The 15,959-nt window shown below is 41.4% G+C and overlaps 2 protein-coding genes across 2 annotated transcripts in view; both read left to right on the forward strand.

Moving 5' to 3' along the window:
- Positions 1-15,959, forward strand: part of LOC310939477 (S-adenosylmethionine synthase-like) — a 151,185-nt gene that overhangs the window by 68,572 nt on the left and 66,654 nt on the right. The gene's annotated exons all lie outside the window — the stretch shown is intronic.
- Positions 1-15,959, forward strand: part of LOC310939058 (uncharacterized protein) — a gene marked incomplete at both ends in the record, with an annotated part of 48,173 nt that overhangs the window by 6,208 nt on the left and 26,006 nt on the right. The window contains 5 exons of the mRNA XM_083903725.1: positions 5,453-5,647; positions 7,087-7,167; positions 7,675-7,787; positions 8,900-8,958; positions 9,888-9,977. Of these exons, the coding sequence (XP_083759851.1) occupies positions 5,453-5,647; positions 7,087-7,167; positions 7,675-7,787; positions 8,900-8,958; positions 9,888-9,977 (538 nt within the window). The remainder of the gene's footprint in view (positions 1-5,452; positions 5,648-7,086; positions 7,168-7,674; positions 7,788-8,899; positions 8,959-9,887; positions 9,978-15,959) is intronic.

Consider the following 15,959-nt stretch of genomic DNA (forward strand, 5'->3'; position numbering starts at 1 on the left):
TAATACTGCTCATGATGGCGTTACATCATTATTCTCATGTGGTCTTGTCCCGCACGCATACATAATTGTATTTTAATGATTATTCACCAAATGTGAACATCTTTCTGTTTAGAAAGGGCATGATACAGTATATACAGTACAGGTTTCTTTGCTTTGTCATTATTTGTACAGACTGTAGGTGTTTCGTTTGGTAATCAGGCTCATTAGGATATTGCAGTGTTTTTCATGAGTAATTTGGCATAACTGCAGTTGTGATTGGCTCTTTTCTCAGGTCAGAAACCTGTAAATGATCCGTTGTTGAGTATCTTCTTGTACAGAGCAGTTCTGGTCTGCACCAGCTCAGAGTGAAGGTCATTAAAAGGCAGTGTGAGTGTGTGTGTGTGTGTGTCTGTGTGTGTTAGACAACGGCAGATGGCGACAGTAGCAGCGCCGCATTCACCCTGACAGTTGAAGTCTGACTTTTCCGAGCAATCTTCAAGATGCTTTGTTATACATTCAGGAGTAATGAGGAGTCACAGTACCACATTTACATTGTTTTATAACAAAAAAAAATAAACTGTGTGTTACACTGCTTTTGTATGACGTGGTCGGTGTTGGTGAACGTTGTTGCATTGACCACTAGATGGCATAGAAGGATAACAAGTGAGGCTGCCGAGTGCTTTTTGAGGAGTATGAACCTGCGGTCAAGTGGAATAATCTGTGCAGATTATCATTCGTGTGTGTTGTATTTGTATTTCTTTACCATTTTATTTACCACTTGTGTTTCTTTACCTCATAAACACTGACCTTGTCAGGACCAGGAGTCCTCATGAAGACCAAAACCTGGGCCTTAATGAGGCCGGACCTCATTTCTGAGGAACTGGTTAAGGTGTCATTTGAGATTAGATTAAAGGGTTAGGGTTAGGCAATAACTGGTAATAGTTTGAAATAATTTAGTTGGTCCAAATGAATGGAAGTCTATACAGAAGGTAAGCCAAGTGTTTTTCTATAGCACTTTTCAACAACAATGTAATTCAAATTGCTCTTCATAAAACGTTAAAAAGCATAGCAAAGAGACGTTTATATAAAATTACATTCAGATACAACAGTTTATTCTATTCATTTATTTATTTATTTATTCTACTTAACTTATTAATATAGTCTCAGTGTTGTACTTTTCTATTATTTATTATCCTCATCTTTACTGTCTTGCTGCTGTAACGCTGTAAATTTACCCACTGTAGGACGAATAAAGGACTCTCTTAAAAAGTATGTATAAAAACAAGCAGGTAAAATATATATGAAAAACATTCAAGGTGCCATATGTAAGAATGTGGCCAAAAACGGTAACTACATTCAAATTCAAAATACAGAGGTCTTTTAGGTTTCCTTTTCTGACGTAACTAGCAACCCGTGGTTGCTCGGCAGCTGAGACTCTACTGACTGCAATGATTGGTAGGCGGCGGTAGGTGGCACCACATGCCAAAACATGATTTCAAAACATAAACATGATTTGCAGTCTGCAAAATATATTTTAATTTTTAATGCAAATATTTTGTCTGTACTGTTGTTGTTGGTGAGTTCAGTTTGTTATATGAACATTATTCCTGAGTCTCTGTGACATATTAGGAGGATTTTATGGCCAGTTGCTTTAGATTTATTACATAATGCACCTTTAAGTAATAGAAAAGGAAAAATACAAATAAAGTAAAATGATAAAATCAAGAGTATCAGAGCAATAGAAGTTACAGTGCAGTATTAGACATGACTGAAATGCAGCCGCAAACGTAAAAATCTGTGTGTTTTTTGTGTCTGTCCTCGAAAGGAATCTGGACTTTAGTTTCTGCTGGATTATTCGGAAATATGTTCCTTCCCCTAAATAACAGAATCAGCTTCTTTTTCTTTTCCCTCAACTTCCTGTTGAAGCTTTTTATTATCAGCTTATCACACGTTCCTGAGCAGTCCTGAAGCTGTGGAATCCAGGAGCGAGCTGATGAGGAGAAATATTTCTCAGAGCTTCTCCCATACTTTGATAAAAGTTGGAATTCCACTCTCTTGGCCCCTCCTCCTTCCCCTCACATCTCCCTTTTCAAGTGCCCTGTACCATTACACAGTGGTTCATTGTGCTGAGCTGGACTGAGAGAGAGAGACGGGAGGAGGAGGTTGTGGGGGGTTCAATTATGCTGGGATACAATCACAGCAGAGGGTGACTCTGGGGAATTCTCTCAGGACCTCTCGGCTTTGTGCTGGCACTTGATGAGACCACGCTTAACAGGTGGCTGAGCCCGAAAAATGGTTGTGCCCGGCTTAAACCGCGTGATTATGAAACATTCCTTCAGGCTCCTGGTGAAGCGTATATTCTGTAAACACGACGACGACAACGACGACGTTGACAAAAGGCCACCCCCCCCCCTTTTTTTTCTTTTATTCTCCCCGGGGCAGTTATGAGTTGTTGAGACAACACACACCCAGTGGATGTTGAGTTTAAACCTGACACTTTGTTTTCTCTGAGGGTGTGCTGTACACGAGGAACAAGGTGGACTAGAATTATGTACAACACCCAATGGATGAGTGTGTAATTAGAGATGGAGAGGAGTGAGTGAGTGAGTGAGTGGTAGAAAGGCAGGGTTTTTTTGTTTAGTTTTTTATGGAACAGACAAGCCGAGTTTCATGCCATGATTCCAATCCAAGGTCAGCAGGGGACAGAGAGCGTTTACACAGCGAGGGAGAACCAGAGCGAGAGGGAAGGAGGAGTGAAAAGAAAAGAAGGAACAGAAACAACAGCAAACAGACGTTGAAGGGGAAAACAGCTCTTTTGCTTTGGGGGGGGGTGGTGGTGGAAGGAGGCTTGCTGTGAGGCTCGAATGACAGCAAACACAGAGGGAGAGTGAGAAAAAGTGAAGTCTCAGTTAAACTCTAAGCCGAGGCAGAGGAATGTCAGAGTCTGCGAGACGTTCGGGAGCGACTGCAGGTGCTGCTCTGCGGCGTCATTAGCTTTGCCCGGTGATGCGGTCGGTTTACAATTCCCGGAGGAGAGTTAGAGGCAGTCTGAGGCAAAGTGTGGGTCCGGGCACGGCAATGAGGACGCCCACTGTCTTCTGCTGTCATGGCTCGCCGGCAGCTGGAGAGGACCGCTATTTGTCCTTTAGGCGATCGTGCCACAGGTAGGTGGAACCATGGTCTCTGTAGTGTACATGTAAGCTCTTAGCTGTAAAAGTAAAGTGTCTTACTTTTAATTGAAAGTGCACACAGGTACACTCTTAGTAAGTAGCTAAGTAGAACCATATAAGGTTATTCGGCTTGTCCTCATAGGAGAACCCTTTTTGGCTCCAGAGAACCCTTTTGGAGGGTTCCACCAAGAACCCTTTTAAAGCCCTTTAAATTAGGAAACGGGTTTTAAAGGGTTCTCTGGATCAAAATAGTTCTTACTGGAACCATTAGTGTTACCAAGAACCCTTGAAAAAACCCTTTCTCTGGGAAAGGGTTTCTCAGAAGCAAATGGTTCCAGGTAGAACCTCAGTCCTTGTAGAAGAACCCTTTTGGAACCCTTATTTCTAAGTGTAGGTACTTACACTACTTTTCAAAAGTTTGGAGTCACTTAGAAATGTCCTTATTTTTGAAGGAAAAGCACTTTTTTTTCAACGAATATAACATTAAATGAATCATAAATACACTCTATACATTGTTAATGTGGTAAACGACTATTCTAGCTGCAAACCCATGTCCTGACTATATTTTCTATTCATTTTGCAACTCTTTTGATGAATAAAAGTGTGACTTTTAATGGAAAACACAACAAAAATTGTATAGGTGACCCCAAAGTTTTGAACTGTAGTGTACTTCCTGGGGAATTTGCCACAGTGGGACATTTTTGCATAAAAAAACATTTTCTAAGCGTATTATGCTGTTTTTTCCAGCATAATAAGGGTTTGATGTAGATTTTCACTCGGTCACACACTGACGTCCATGGTGTGGAGATGAGAGAGTTCTGTGTGGACCAGGCCATCTGCTGCGGGACGTCTTGTTCTTCCTTGTCACTGTCCAGTATCAGTACATCCAGTCACAAATAGCTTCACATGCACATTTCCCAGATTAGAAGCCCCAGTGTAAGAGAGCCCTAAGATGAGAGTGCAACTTAAATGCAGAGTAAAAAGATTAAAGGCGCCATATGTAAGAATGTGGGCAAAAACCGTTACTACACTCAAATTCAAAATACCGAGGTCTTTTAGGTTTCGTTTTCCCCCGCCATTGTAGCTCAGATGTAACTGGCAACCCGTGGTTGCTCGGCAGCTGAGACTCTACTGACTGCAATGATTGGTAGACCGTGGTAGGTGGCGCCGCATGCCAAAACATGATTTCAAAACATAAACACGATTTGCAGTCTGCAAAAGATTTTTTTGAATGCAAATATTTTGGCTGTACTGTTGTTGTTGGTGAGTTCAGTTTGTTATATGAACATTATTCCTGAGTCTCTGTGACATATTAGGAGGATTTTATGGCCAGTTGCTTTAGATTTATTACATAATGCACCTTTAAAATATCTTTTCTGACTTTATCCCCTCACTGTAAACCATGTTACGAACCACCTCGTCACATTTGAACGATTAAAAATGGCGACCAAAGCAGCTGGACGTACAGAACTAGCTAATTAGCGAATTAGCTATTTAGCTAACTCTGGTACAGACTCTGGTTCTGTACATGGTCCCTGTCAACTAAACTAATAAACTTAACTACTTTGTTCCTCGTGTTGAGAAATTCAAATAAGAGTTTGGCTTTGTGGACGAAATGTTCTTGGCTTTTTCAGAAAACCGTCTTTCTCTCGTGGAGCCGTATTGATTTTCTTTGGCCGTTTGTTATGATTCGAGTGGACACACGGCAAGAAATGTCACCCTGGTTATGTTGAATTGAATGAACTCGGAGTACCTCATCGTTGTCATCCATATTCTAGTCGAAGCCGGAAAGGTATTTTATTTATTCATTCAAATGCTTCAAACAGAGCAAATACAGACAAATTGAAAGGAAATAACCCACATATGAATGAATAGGAGCGGGAAGAATAATCTTGAATAATCTGCCCCCTTTTTTCTCATGACATTCATGGATAATCTCAAACCAAAATACAATAAAGTTAAAACTTATCTCACTCACTCACTCATAATATTTTAGTTTAGTTTAGTATTTTCTTCTGAGCTTTACTCACGCTTTCTCTTGATCAATATTATTGTTTCTATTTGGCCCCAACACATTTAACTCGATGTTATTAAATCATAGGAAGAACCCCCCCCCCCCCCCTGCCTCAGTAGGAGTCCTCTCACATCTTTATTTCTCTTTGTCCCACTTTTCAGTCTTGGATATCTGCATCGTCACATGCTTCCCTTTCCTTTCCCCCCCCTCTTCCATTTCACATCGTTCTCTGCATGTCTAATGTGGCTCTGATTTGAATCACTCATTCATGTCTGCTTCCCCCTCTCAGCAGGGAGAAAGCCCGCCTGGCGACCGATTCAGAGCTGGACCAGGACCTCAGCGAGAGACTGGGTCTGGACAGCAGCGACACCCTCACTAATGGCAGCCACCGCGCGGATGTGGCGGCGGCCAGGCGCCTCGCCAAACGGCTCTTCAACTTGGACGGCTTCAGGAAGTCCGATGTGGCGCGTCACCTCAGCAAAAAGTGAGCTCCCATGTGGTTTTTTTGAGCTGTTGGAATCTCAAAATTGTTATTAAATTAATGGTGAGAACAAACACACCAGGGATCTACGTTGGCCTTATGCTGCTTTTCCACTACATAGTCCCGGCATGGCTCGCCTCAACTCGGCACGGCTCGACTTTTTACGTTATGGTTTTCCATCACTATAGTACCTCCTCAACGTGGGTGGAGTCATCATAGCACGGCTGCATGAAACTGCCATGACGTATACAGAAACTAGTGACTTGTAAAGCAGTATTTTTGGGTGAAATGAATCATTAGAATCAGTTCATTAAAAAGATTTGTTTACAGAATCGTTCAGTACTTCCTGCACAACACAGTCACTGAACTGAAATACCGTGGGACGGGTTGCTATTCGGCTCACGATTGCTGTCTTTCAGCAGTGCTGTTGCTAAATACACAAAGTGCTTCTGTAAATGTTGAGATTTAAGACATATCCTTGCTAAATGTTGGAGATTAACGCAAGTTTTCAGGATTTTTAAGTCTTTTTAACTGATCTACAGATTGGTATTGTTTCGTTTGATTCTTGTGTTGCACATCACGCTCATGACTCTTCCAGGGACGACGCACAGTATTGGCTCAGTCCACTTGGAACCTCACTAGAGCGATACTAAAAAAGTACCAGGTACTATCTCTAATGGAAAAGAGATAGTACCTGGCCAGGACCGTGTCGTGGAAAAGCACCATTAGCATACCAGAAAGGATATAAACACTATATTACACTCTCTCTCTGCTGTTTTAACCTCCAACTTTTGCAGTTATACATTTATACAAACTTATTTCATGGTAGTATAGTCAATTTCTGCCAAAAAACTCTCTCTAAAGGTTACAAAATGGCTTGGAAATGAGCAAACTAGCACTGCGATCTCATCAACCACCCCTGAACACAATAACACTTCGACTGCCTTATTTACCTCCATAACACCTAACAGCAAACAACCACATGAGCGACCAGTTTGATGAGCACAACCGAACAACAAGGAAGCTATCACCTGATTCAGAGCAGTCAGCCTGAAACCCATTGACTTAATGTAACATAGGAACCAACAACAACAGCTTCAGCTTCCATCTGCTACTCTCCAAAGCACTTTACAACACACTGACACACACCATTTCTCATTAAATGTGTGTATTGTGATGTTAAATATATTCATATTAGCATACACTTTGTGGAAGACCATGGCGATGCAGTACAATTAGCATAAAAAAAACAAGATATACATATATTTATGTTCACAACTTACTTAGAAAATGAAGAAACTATTGACAAGCTGAGTTCAAAATACATGTATTTGCTGTACACCTCTTTATATTCTGTTGCTGTAATGTTGTTAATCCATCATTTCAGATGTATATTCCTCCGCATATGTTATTTATTTATCTTTATATCTATCTATTTACAGTAATGACTTCAGTCGTATGGTAGTCGAGGAGTATCTGAGTTTCTTCAACTTCACAGGACTCACTCTTGACCAGGCGTTAAGGTGAGAACACACACATTTACATGTCTCTGGAATTAATTATTATAATTAACATAAATGAATGTATGTAATATTGTATGTGTTGAAAAAGTGGTTTAAATGTGGCTTAAATACAGTACATACACTGTACACATTCATTGCCTAATAATAATAATAATAAAAATGGTTATAATTATTTTGCTTATCACGCAGCATCATTTAAAATTTTGTCTCCTTATATAAGTGTACATTAGGTCTGTATTTAGATGCAGTTTTATTAATTCTATCTTTCTTAGATTAAACAGCATGTGGTGGAGGATATTGTTTCTCTTGTAAAACACTGCCATCTAGAGGGCAACATAGGCCCGGCACTTTAAAGTGACAGACAGATATACATGATATTCCTTTTATTCAGATTTTACTCATGCTGAGCGTGCGCTCCACAACTTTATCATCTTTAACGTGCAGTAGCATCTATTTTTAAAGTAGTGTGTGTGTGTGTGTGTGACTGTGATGTGTTTGTGGCTGCAGGACTTTCCTCCGGCAGTTCGCTCTGATGGGGGAGACTCAGGAGAGGGAGAGAGTGCTGTCACACTTCTCCAGGCGTTACTGGGACTGCAACCCCGACGTCATGCCGTCAGAGGGTGAGTGCTGCAGAGAGCGAGGGCGCTTTTTCACGACCACTGTTCTGTTCCACGGCCATATTATGTCTGAAGTGGGTCATTTCAATGTTTAAATGCATAAATAATGCACGATACATTACACTTTGGCCATTGTTTGTCCACTGTAGTGATTTACTTTACATATTAAATGTTGATTCATGCACATTATTACAATAAAATGGGCATTGGCTGGCAGTTAAGAGCAGTAAACTAAGAAGTGGCTAGGTACTTATACTACTATACTATACTATAATATATACTTACCAGAATGTAGAAAAATACATTAAAAATGATCTGTAAATCAACAAGTATGATTATTATTATAATCACTGACTAATAGGGATGGTAATCAGTATCGGTCCGATACTGGTCTAAATCACTGGATTAGATATTGAAAATCCTATTTATCACATGCACAGACTGTATGCACAGTGAGCAAAAGCGTTTTTGCTGAGTCATGTTTGGGCTGTTTATTTCTTCCTTTTGTTACACAGTTGGAGAATTACAGTATGTCTTTGAAATGACTCAGCAAAGTATCGGTATGAGTAGATACTCAGGTTTGTGATATCGGTGTCAGACACAAAAAAAAGTGGTATCGTACCATCACTCATGACTATTTTATATTATTTTAAGTATCTTAAGTACCCCAAAAACTTTTTTTTTAAAGGCTAATTTTACAATAATAATATTGTATTGTATAGTATAATAATATTATATTACTGAGTGTGTTATAACTAGTCATGATTATATCATTACAGTACATTGCACATTTATTATTATCTCAATAGCCTATCATTTTTTTTTATATATAAACTCAAATAATAATACATTTATCTGCTGATATAAATACTTCCCACTATAATTCTGTATCCTTGGCTACCGTAACCATGGTTGCCAAATGTATCCAATATCTCATACTGTACTGTATGTAATCTAATATTATCCAGCTCATTAAGGTGTGGGCAAATTAGAACAACCACTATTTTGTATAACATACTCCATATACTGTGTGTGTGTATATATATATATATATATATATATATATATAGAAGGATGTCTCGGAGAGAAGCTAACACACTGTTTTCATCCTTCAGATGCAGTTCACACTCTCACCTGTGCCCTGATGCTGCTCAACACCGATCTCCACGGTCAAGTGAGTAGAGCGAGTGTGTGTCTGTTGTTATTTGTGTGAGTGTGTGTACAGATAATTGTTTGTGCACTGTACATACCGTAGAGCTATACCAGGCAGACTGACTCCGTCGGACACAAAAGATCAGTGCAGTAAAGAGCATGCTGCGTTCTCCTCCAAGGTCTTTTTGAATCACATTTAAGGAGCTGAATAATCAGAAAACTTGTTTTTATGATTGGAAAACAACTGAATAATCTCCCAATAATATAATGGACAAAATAGTTAACGATTAATCGAATAATCGTCGTAGCCCTACAGTAGGACAAAGATTTTGCTTTTTTTTTTTAATAAAAAAATGGGTCTAAAATTCTGATCGTGTCAAAGATAAAGCATCAATAAAAGATCAACGTGACCATGCAGTCATGCAGTTTCCATCATTTCAGCAGTGATCAGGGTCTTTGCAATAATAACGCTGACATTTATCGTCACAGCTGCTCTGTGGATTACTCGCTACTGCAGTTTGGATCGCATCTTTAATTATGTTGTCTGTAGTGGAGTGAGTTAAAGTCGGGAAACAATCCATTTGATATAACCTCTGTACTGGATACAGTAGGAAACGCTAGGACTGAACAATTAAATACCTTCTTTTTTTTTTTTTGAAGAAAACATATTTGTTTTGCACACATATCTGCACACACAGCAGCCGTTTTTAATGTGTGTTAAAGGAGGAAACGCACAGGTGTAAATAATGAAATGAATGATGGCCAAGTTCCATTTAGCTGGCTCAGATTTGGCACACGGTTCTGACGGAGCCGTCGGATAATATGATGATCTGCAACACGAGCCCCCCTGGCTCTTCATGTTGTTTAATTGATAAATGTAAAAATAAATCATTCAAATTTGAAGCATGAAATTAAACAACATTAATGTGTTGTTGTTGTTGTTGTTTGCAGAACATTGGCAAAAGGATGTCATTCACGCAGTTCGTCGGCAACCTGGAAGGACTGAACGAGGGCCAGGATTTTGCCAAGGATCTGCTCAAAGTAAGCTTTTTTCCTCAAGTCTAATATAGCAAACACACACACAGAGAGACACACACACATGCTGTCATATGCAGACTCACATCCCGAACTAGAGCGAGCAGACTGTGTGTGCCAGCGCTGTATTGTCCCCCTCAGATCCTCTGCGACAGAGCCTGCCTGTCTGGCCTGCGCTCGCTGCCAGCTGGCATCCGCTGTCGTCTCCAGAGCGAGCTGCGATCACAGGCCTGCCTGCGCCCACCACGTTCATGCTAGCAGGACCGATTGTGCTGTGTGATCTGGAAAGCAGGAGAACGAGTTATCTGCGCGCGACATCAGAAGCGTTATAGATTAGGCTGTTGTTTTAGGGCCAATTCCAATTCCTATCTTAACCCTCAAGCTCAACCCTTAATCTTAACTGGCCCCTCAAAACCAAGTGTTGAGGGTTATTTTGTCACTTAGAAATGGGACACCCCTTAAATGCAGATACGTCTTCAGACTGTAGGGCGCAGAATAACGCGAAAGCTGCGTCCAGTCTGTCAACTCCAAAAAAGAAGAAGAAGAAGAACACATTTACGTCACGATTATTTATTACGATCCGTTTGTCAGTCAAGTTATTAGGTTGTCAGTTAGTTATAAGATGATACTCATACAAATACCACAACCACGGACATATTCAGCTGACAGTTACCACACACCACGGCTTATTGAAAAGTAAACCATAGCAAACGATCGCTTGTCCGCACCAGCCGGCTATTGACAAAAGATCGTAAAATATAAATAAATGTTACGCAACAATGATGTCAGTAATCCATAATATGGGCATAAACTTAGATAATACAATGGTTTTCATCATTTTTATATCTCTATTAACAAAGAAAAGACTTAATTTGTATTGCACTCGCTTCGTTGCTTTCGGCGCCATCTTTGTTATGTGAAAACACGCAATGCATTCTGGGTAGCCCTTGCTCGCAATGGTGGTCTCGGAAAAAATCTCAATATTGAGGGCGATACAGCCCTTAAACTCGCCCCTCAACTTAATTTTTCTGAGAATCGGGACAGCACTTGCACTAGCGGGAGCGCGCACTTTTGAGATTGAGGGTTAAGATTGAGGGTTAAGCGAGAAATTGGAATTGACCCTTAATCCGGACCGGTCTGGTCGCGATGGATCAGGGTTCAGGCAGAGGCCTCGGGGGCCCACGTGACGCCGGTGAAAGAACTCGATCAAACGCAGGTCGACCCGGTTCCCGCCTAACGACGACGCCGTTGATTAGTTGTGTCTGCGTGAGTGGTCCGTCAACACGCCGCAGGGCCGTGAAGTGCAAGTCAACAAGTTGTAATGGGGGTATTTATAATGCATGAGGGAGAAAAGAGAGGGGAGAGAGAGAGAGTCTGAAATGAAGGGAATGAACTCTGAAATGAAAAGCTGCGGCGGGGTTATTAAGGGCAAAATAGTATTCAAGCCGCAGCCATGTGACCGCGAGCAAAAGTGAGGCAGAGCGAGAGGAGAAGAAACAGTCTGACAGGCGTGCATTAGCAGTTTTGTTCATGCTTTTACAGATCCAGGAACAGTGGCTTCAAATCTCCACTCTCCCCTCTCTTTACTCCCTTCTTTCTTAGCCGCCTCGAGCAACACTCTCTATTCTCTCCTCTTTTTTTTTTGTATTTCCCTCGTTCTCTGACTCTAAATGTTCTGCCTTGCCCTCTCATTTTCTCCTTATCTTTGCTCTGGTGAAGTCAAATCTCTGTCTATGGACGTCGCCGTGTCTCCACTGTCCCGATCCGCCCTCCTTCACCTCCTCCTCCCAGTTTTGCTCTATTTCCTCCTTTGCCTTCACAGTCCTGAGCTGCCTTCTTCACTTGTCCTCTCCTCTGCGGGATTGTGTTGCACAGCTGTTCATAAATACATTACCGCTTGTGTGTGTGTGTGTGTGTTCTCGTATGGGTGTCTTTGTGGACACCAAAACACGTCTGCAACCTAAGAAGTGAGGACATTTTGGGAAAGTGAGGACATTTTGGGAAAGTGAGGACATTTTGACTGCTCCTTAAAAGGCCTTTTTCAGAGCTTATGTTAGTGTTAGTGTGTGTCATGGGGACCTCAATCTGTTCACACAGTCCCATTATGGGGACAAAAAGCGATAGAGCTGAAAGAATGACTCAATTAATCGATTATCAATCGGTTACCAAATGAATCGTCAACTATTTTGCTCATTGATTCATCAGTTTGAAGCTTTTTTCACAATGAAAACATGATTTCTGATTGTTTCAGCTTCTTAATTGTGAATATTTTCCCTTGTTTCTTTGCTCCATAAAACAAAGAAATCATTAAAACTGAATCATTTTCATCGTCATTTCCAGGTTTGACGAACACTGATCACCATTTTTTTCTCACGTTTTCTGACATTTTATGGACCAAACGGTTCGATTTGAAGGCGAAGACATGTTGTATGGGTAGGATTAGGTCAGTAGTAGTTATATTTAAGATTAGTCTCCAGGAAATGAATGCTAGTCAATGTAATGTCCTCTGAAGTCACGTTTGTGTAAGGTCTCGCTCAATCACCTGGAGCTACAGTCCAGTTTTTCCCTTTTTATATTTACAGACTTTTCAGTCAGGAAGCATTTCCCACCTCCACCACATCACAGTACCATCATCGTATAAACACATCAAATAAACACACCGTAAAGTGTGTTTCCATTCACTGTTTGTACTTTTGCAGATGACAACCTGGTAGTTATAAATCGTGCCAAAAGTCAATTTTAGCATAATTTCTGTCAAACCTATTATTTTGAATATGTAAACCAGCACCTTCCAGGACATATATACATATATTTTTTTAATAAAATAGTGACATAATAATAATACTACTGTTGTAAATGGCACGTAGGCAGCGCTAGCAGGATAACAGCACTGTTTATATTATGATTGTGCGTGTTTATTCAGCGCTATCTGTCGGCTGACCTCTCGCTCTCTGTCCGGTCTAAACCGGTCACCTATTAACCAAATTAACCATTGAGTTTATTAACTCTCTCTCTGTCTCTAAGTGAACTGTGATGAATCTCCTCGGTGACAGCGAGGTTATACAGTGAGTCGGCCTTGTTTTTTTGGTGGTGAAAACTAGCTTCCCTGTTTTCTCCTCCCGTCTCTCGTCGGGGGGCCCGTTATCGCTCCGTCATTTCCTGCTACATGACGATAATCACCACCCATGTTCCCCTCATTTCCTCCGCCCGTGTGCTCGACTCCTTCCTTGTCGTGCCTGGTATCTGCGGTTGTTGTTTGTGCTGTAAATACATTAGAAGAAAGCCAGAGAAAATCCTCCTTCATCACCCCCCCCACCCCCCCATTTCCACCCCGTCTCATTTTCACCTTGGTGCTGTACACTGATTATACTCCACACACACACACTAACACACAGTGTAGAGTTTATCTCGCACAAACAGACCCAGACTCTGGATTTCTACGTCGCGCTTCCACTTCTACCTCTATTCTCACTTCCTTAAACTTTCAGTCCTGTCAAACCAGGAGGCTTTTTAAGGTGTTTGCAATGCACTTTCGTCTATTTTTCATTGTTATTGAATGGTTTGGAACCACAAGCAGAACTATAGACATATAATGTCATATATTATATGATTAACTGAGCCATACGACGGAGCTTTTATTTGCCTGCAGGACAGGAGACACTGTTGTCGTGGTGCTGAACTACTGAGCCCTGTTGCTAAAACGGGAATCAACTGCCCAGTGGAGTGGAAAATAATGAGGGGCTTTTTCATCCCCATGACACCTCTTTCCACCTCTCAGGTCGACTCCGCTGCCTCTTTTATTGCTCAGTCGTCAGCTCTTTTCCTTCGCCGTTTGTCTTGGTTTTTTTTTTTGCTCTACTTTTATCTTCCTCGATAACTCCGCTCGTTTCGTCCCGTCTCTCAATTCCTACCTCGCCAGTTCAGACTCTCTTGATTAAACCGACTGATACGTTTTCCTATTACCCACCACAAAGGGCAAGAGCACAATGGAGCAGTCGTCTGAACAGAGAGAGTGTGTGAGACAGACTCGGGGGGGCTACACGACCTGTCCTGAACGACGCGGTGATGCCTCACTTCGACGCGTAGACCCCCGCTCAGACCTGGTAGATAAGCATCTGTCCTGAGAGTGATCCGATCAGAGCCTCCTCGCTAAGTGCAGACCTGAAGGGTCTCGGTGCATCCTCGCATCTAAATTACAGAAACCACATTGGGGAAGGAAGTATTTGTCCACATTCCTGAGCATTCAAACGCAAGTTATGATCTCTGATCGCCAACTCAACTTTTATTCTGTGTTTACTGGCTTTCTACTGACTCTTGAGACGTTGTCGAATATGTACCGTGTTGTGTTTACATTTGAACACTAAAACGAGCGCTAGAACGCAATCAGAACATCGTCAGGATCGTCCGTTTATCACGGATGACGGAATCGTCTCACGTGATTTCCGTATTCCCGTAGCAGCCTCCGCGTTAAAACCACTGTTCTCTATAGGACGGCACAGAATCGAATGGTCACTTCCACGGAAGCTCGGCTTCTCTCTGAGTCAAAGGAGCAGTGGGCCGGGTATGGACGCCGGGCTTCTGCTTGATGATTGGAGGAAATGTCTGAAAGGCGAAACCAGTTTTTGATTGACAGTGATGGCAGCTGGTCATAGCCCATTTTAGTTTGTACACATACACTACCGTTCAAAAGTTTGGGGTCAATTAGAAATGTCCTTATTTTTGATGGAAAAACAATTTTTTTTATGTATATTACGTTAAATTAATCAGAAATAAACTCTATACATTGTTAATGTGGTGAACGACTATTCTAGCTGCAAACCCATGTCTTGACTATATTTTCTATTCATTTTGCAACTCTTTTGATGAATAAAAGTGTGACTTTTAATGGAAAAGACATTGTCTAGGTGACCCCAAACTTTTGAACGGTAGTGTACATCGTCAATAAAAACACTCTTATAGCGTTTCAGTTTTACATAATAAAAAAATGATGACTGCTCTAGTAATGTCAGTATTTATGTATAAATAACCCGCGGCTGAAATGAGCTTCTCCTGTTTCAAAGACCACCACCAGCAGCAGCAGCTGCCGCCGCTGGTCGTACCGTACGGCTTTGTGGAGGCACCACAAAGAGTTAGCTGTAAGCTTTACATGCTTCACCAGTTAAGCAAAGTACATTTGTGCAGCTCCGCAGTTCGGCGCGTGGCAGGCAGGTCGTGCACAGTGGTCCAGTGCAGCCAAAAAAACAAAACTAACAACAAACTAAAATAGCTTTGTGAGGTAAAACACACCGAGCCTGACCGGGATGGGAGCCAATGTATGCGAAGTCTCGAGCCCTATTGTTTTGTGTGGATTTTTAAGGTGATACTTGGGGCGGCTATAGGTACAGATTACACCATATAATGACTCTGGATTGACTTCCCCTCGATACCTACAGTATATTACCACCTGGTACTGTTTTTTTCCCAGCTTACAACCATTATTTTTTCATCTAATTATGTTCATTTCTATATTATACTGTTTACCTATTTCATTTACGGCTCTCGTTGTTATGTCTTGTAGATTCAAGGGATATTCTGCAATTAATGCTGTTGATTCTTCCAGTGTTTACTCCTTTCATAATGAGTATCTCCTCAGTGCCGGCTAGATGGTGTTCTTATTATTTTTCCCATGCAAAAAGGCTCTTTGCTCACTCCTGCAGGCCATGTGTTCATGCAACATGGTCATAATCAAATAAATTATGAATTCGTTGTTCTTGAAACTTGAAAAAGAAAAAAGTGATTGGATTGAGTTGATGGCAGAGCACAGGGGGAACAGGACATAAGGCGGGGAGGGAGGTTATCCGCAGTGTGCAGCTTGTCCGTTCGAGTACGGAAGCTTGTTCGTCTCAATCAGTTTGTTCTCGTTCTGGGGTTTCGTTAACGAGGCCCATAAAGAATCATAATGTACTCCAGAGGATATTTCCACCCCCCCAGACACCCACCCGTCCATCA

This window comes from Microchirus variegatus, assembly GCF_963457635.1.
Source record: "Microchirus variegatus genome assembly, chromosome: 17".
In the NCBI taxonomy this organism is placed as follows: Eukaryota; Metazoa; Chordata; class Actinopteri; order Pleuronectiformes; family Soleidae; genus Microchirus; species Microchirus variegatus.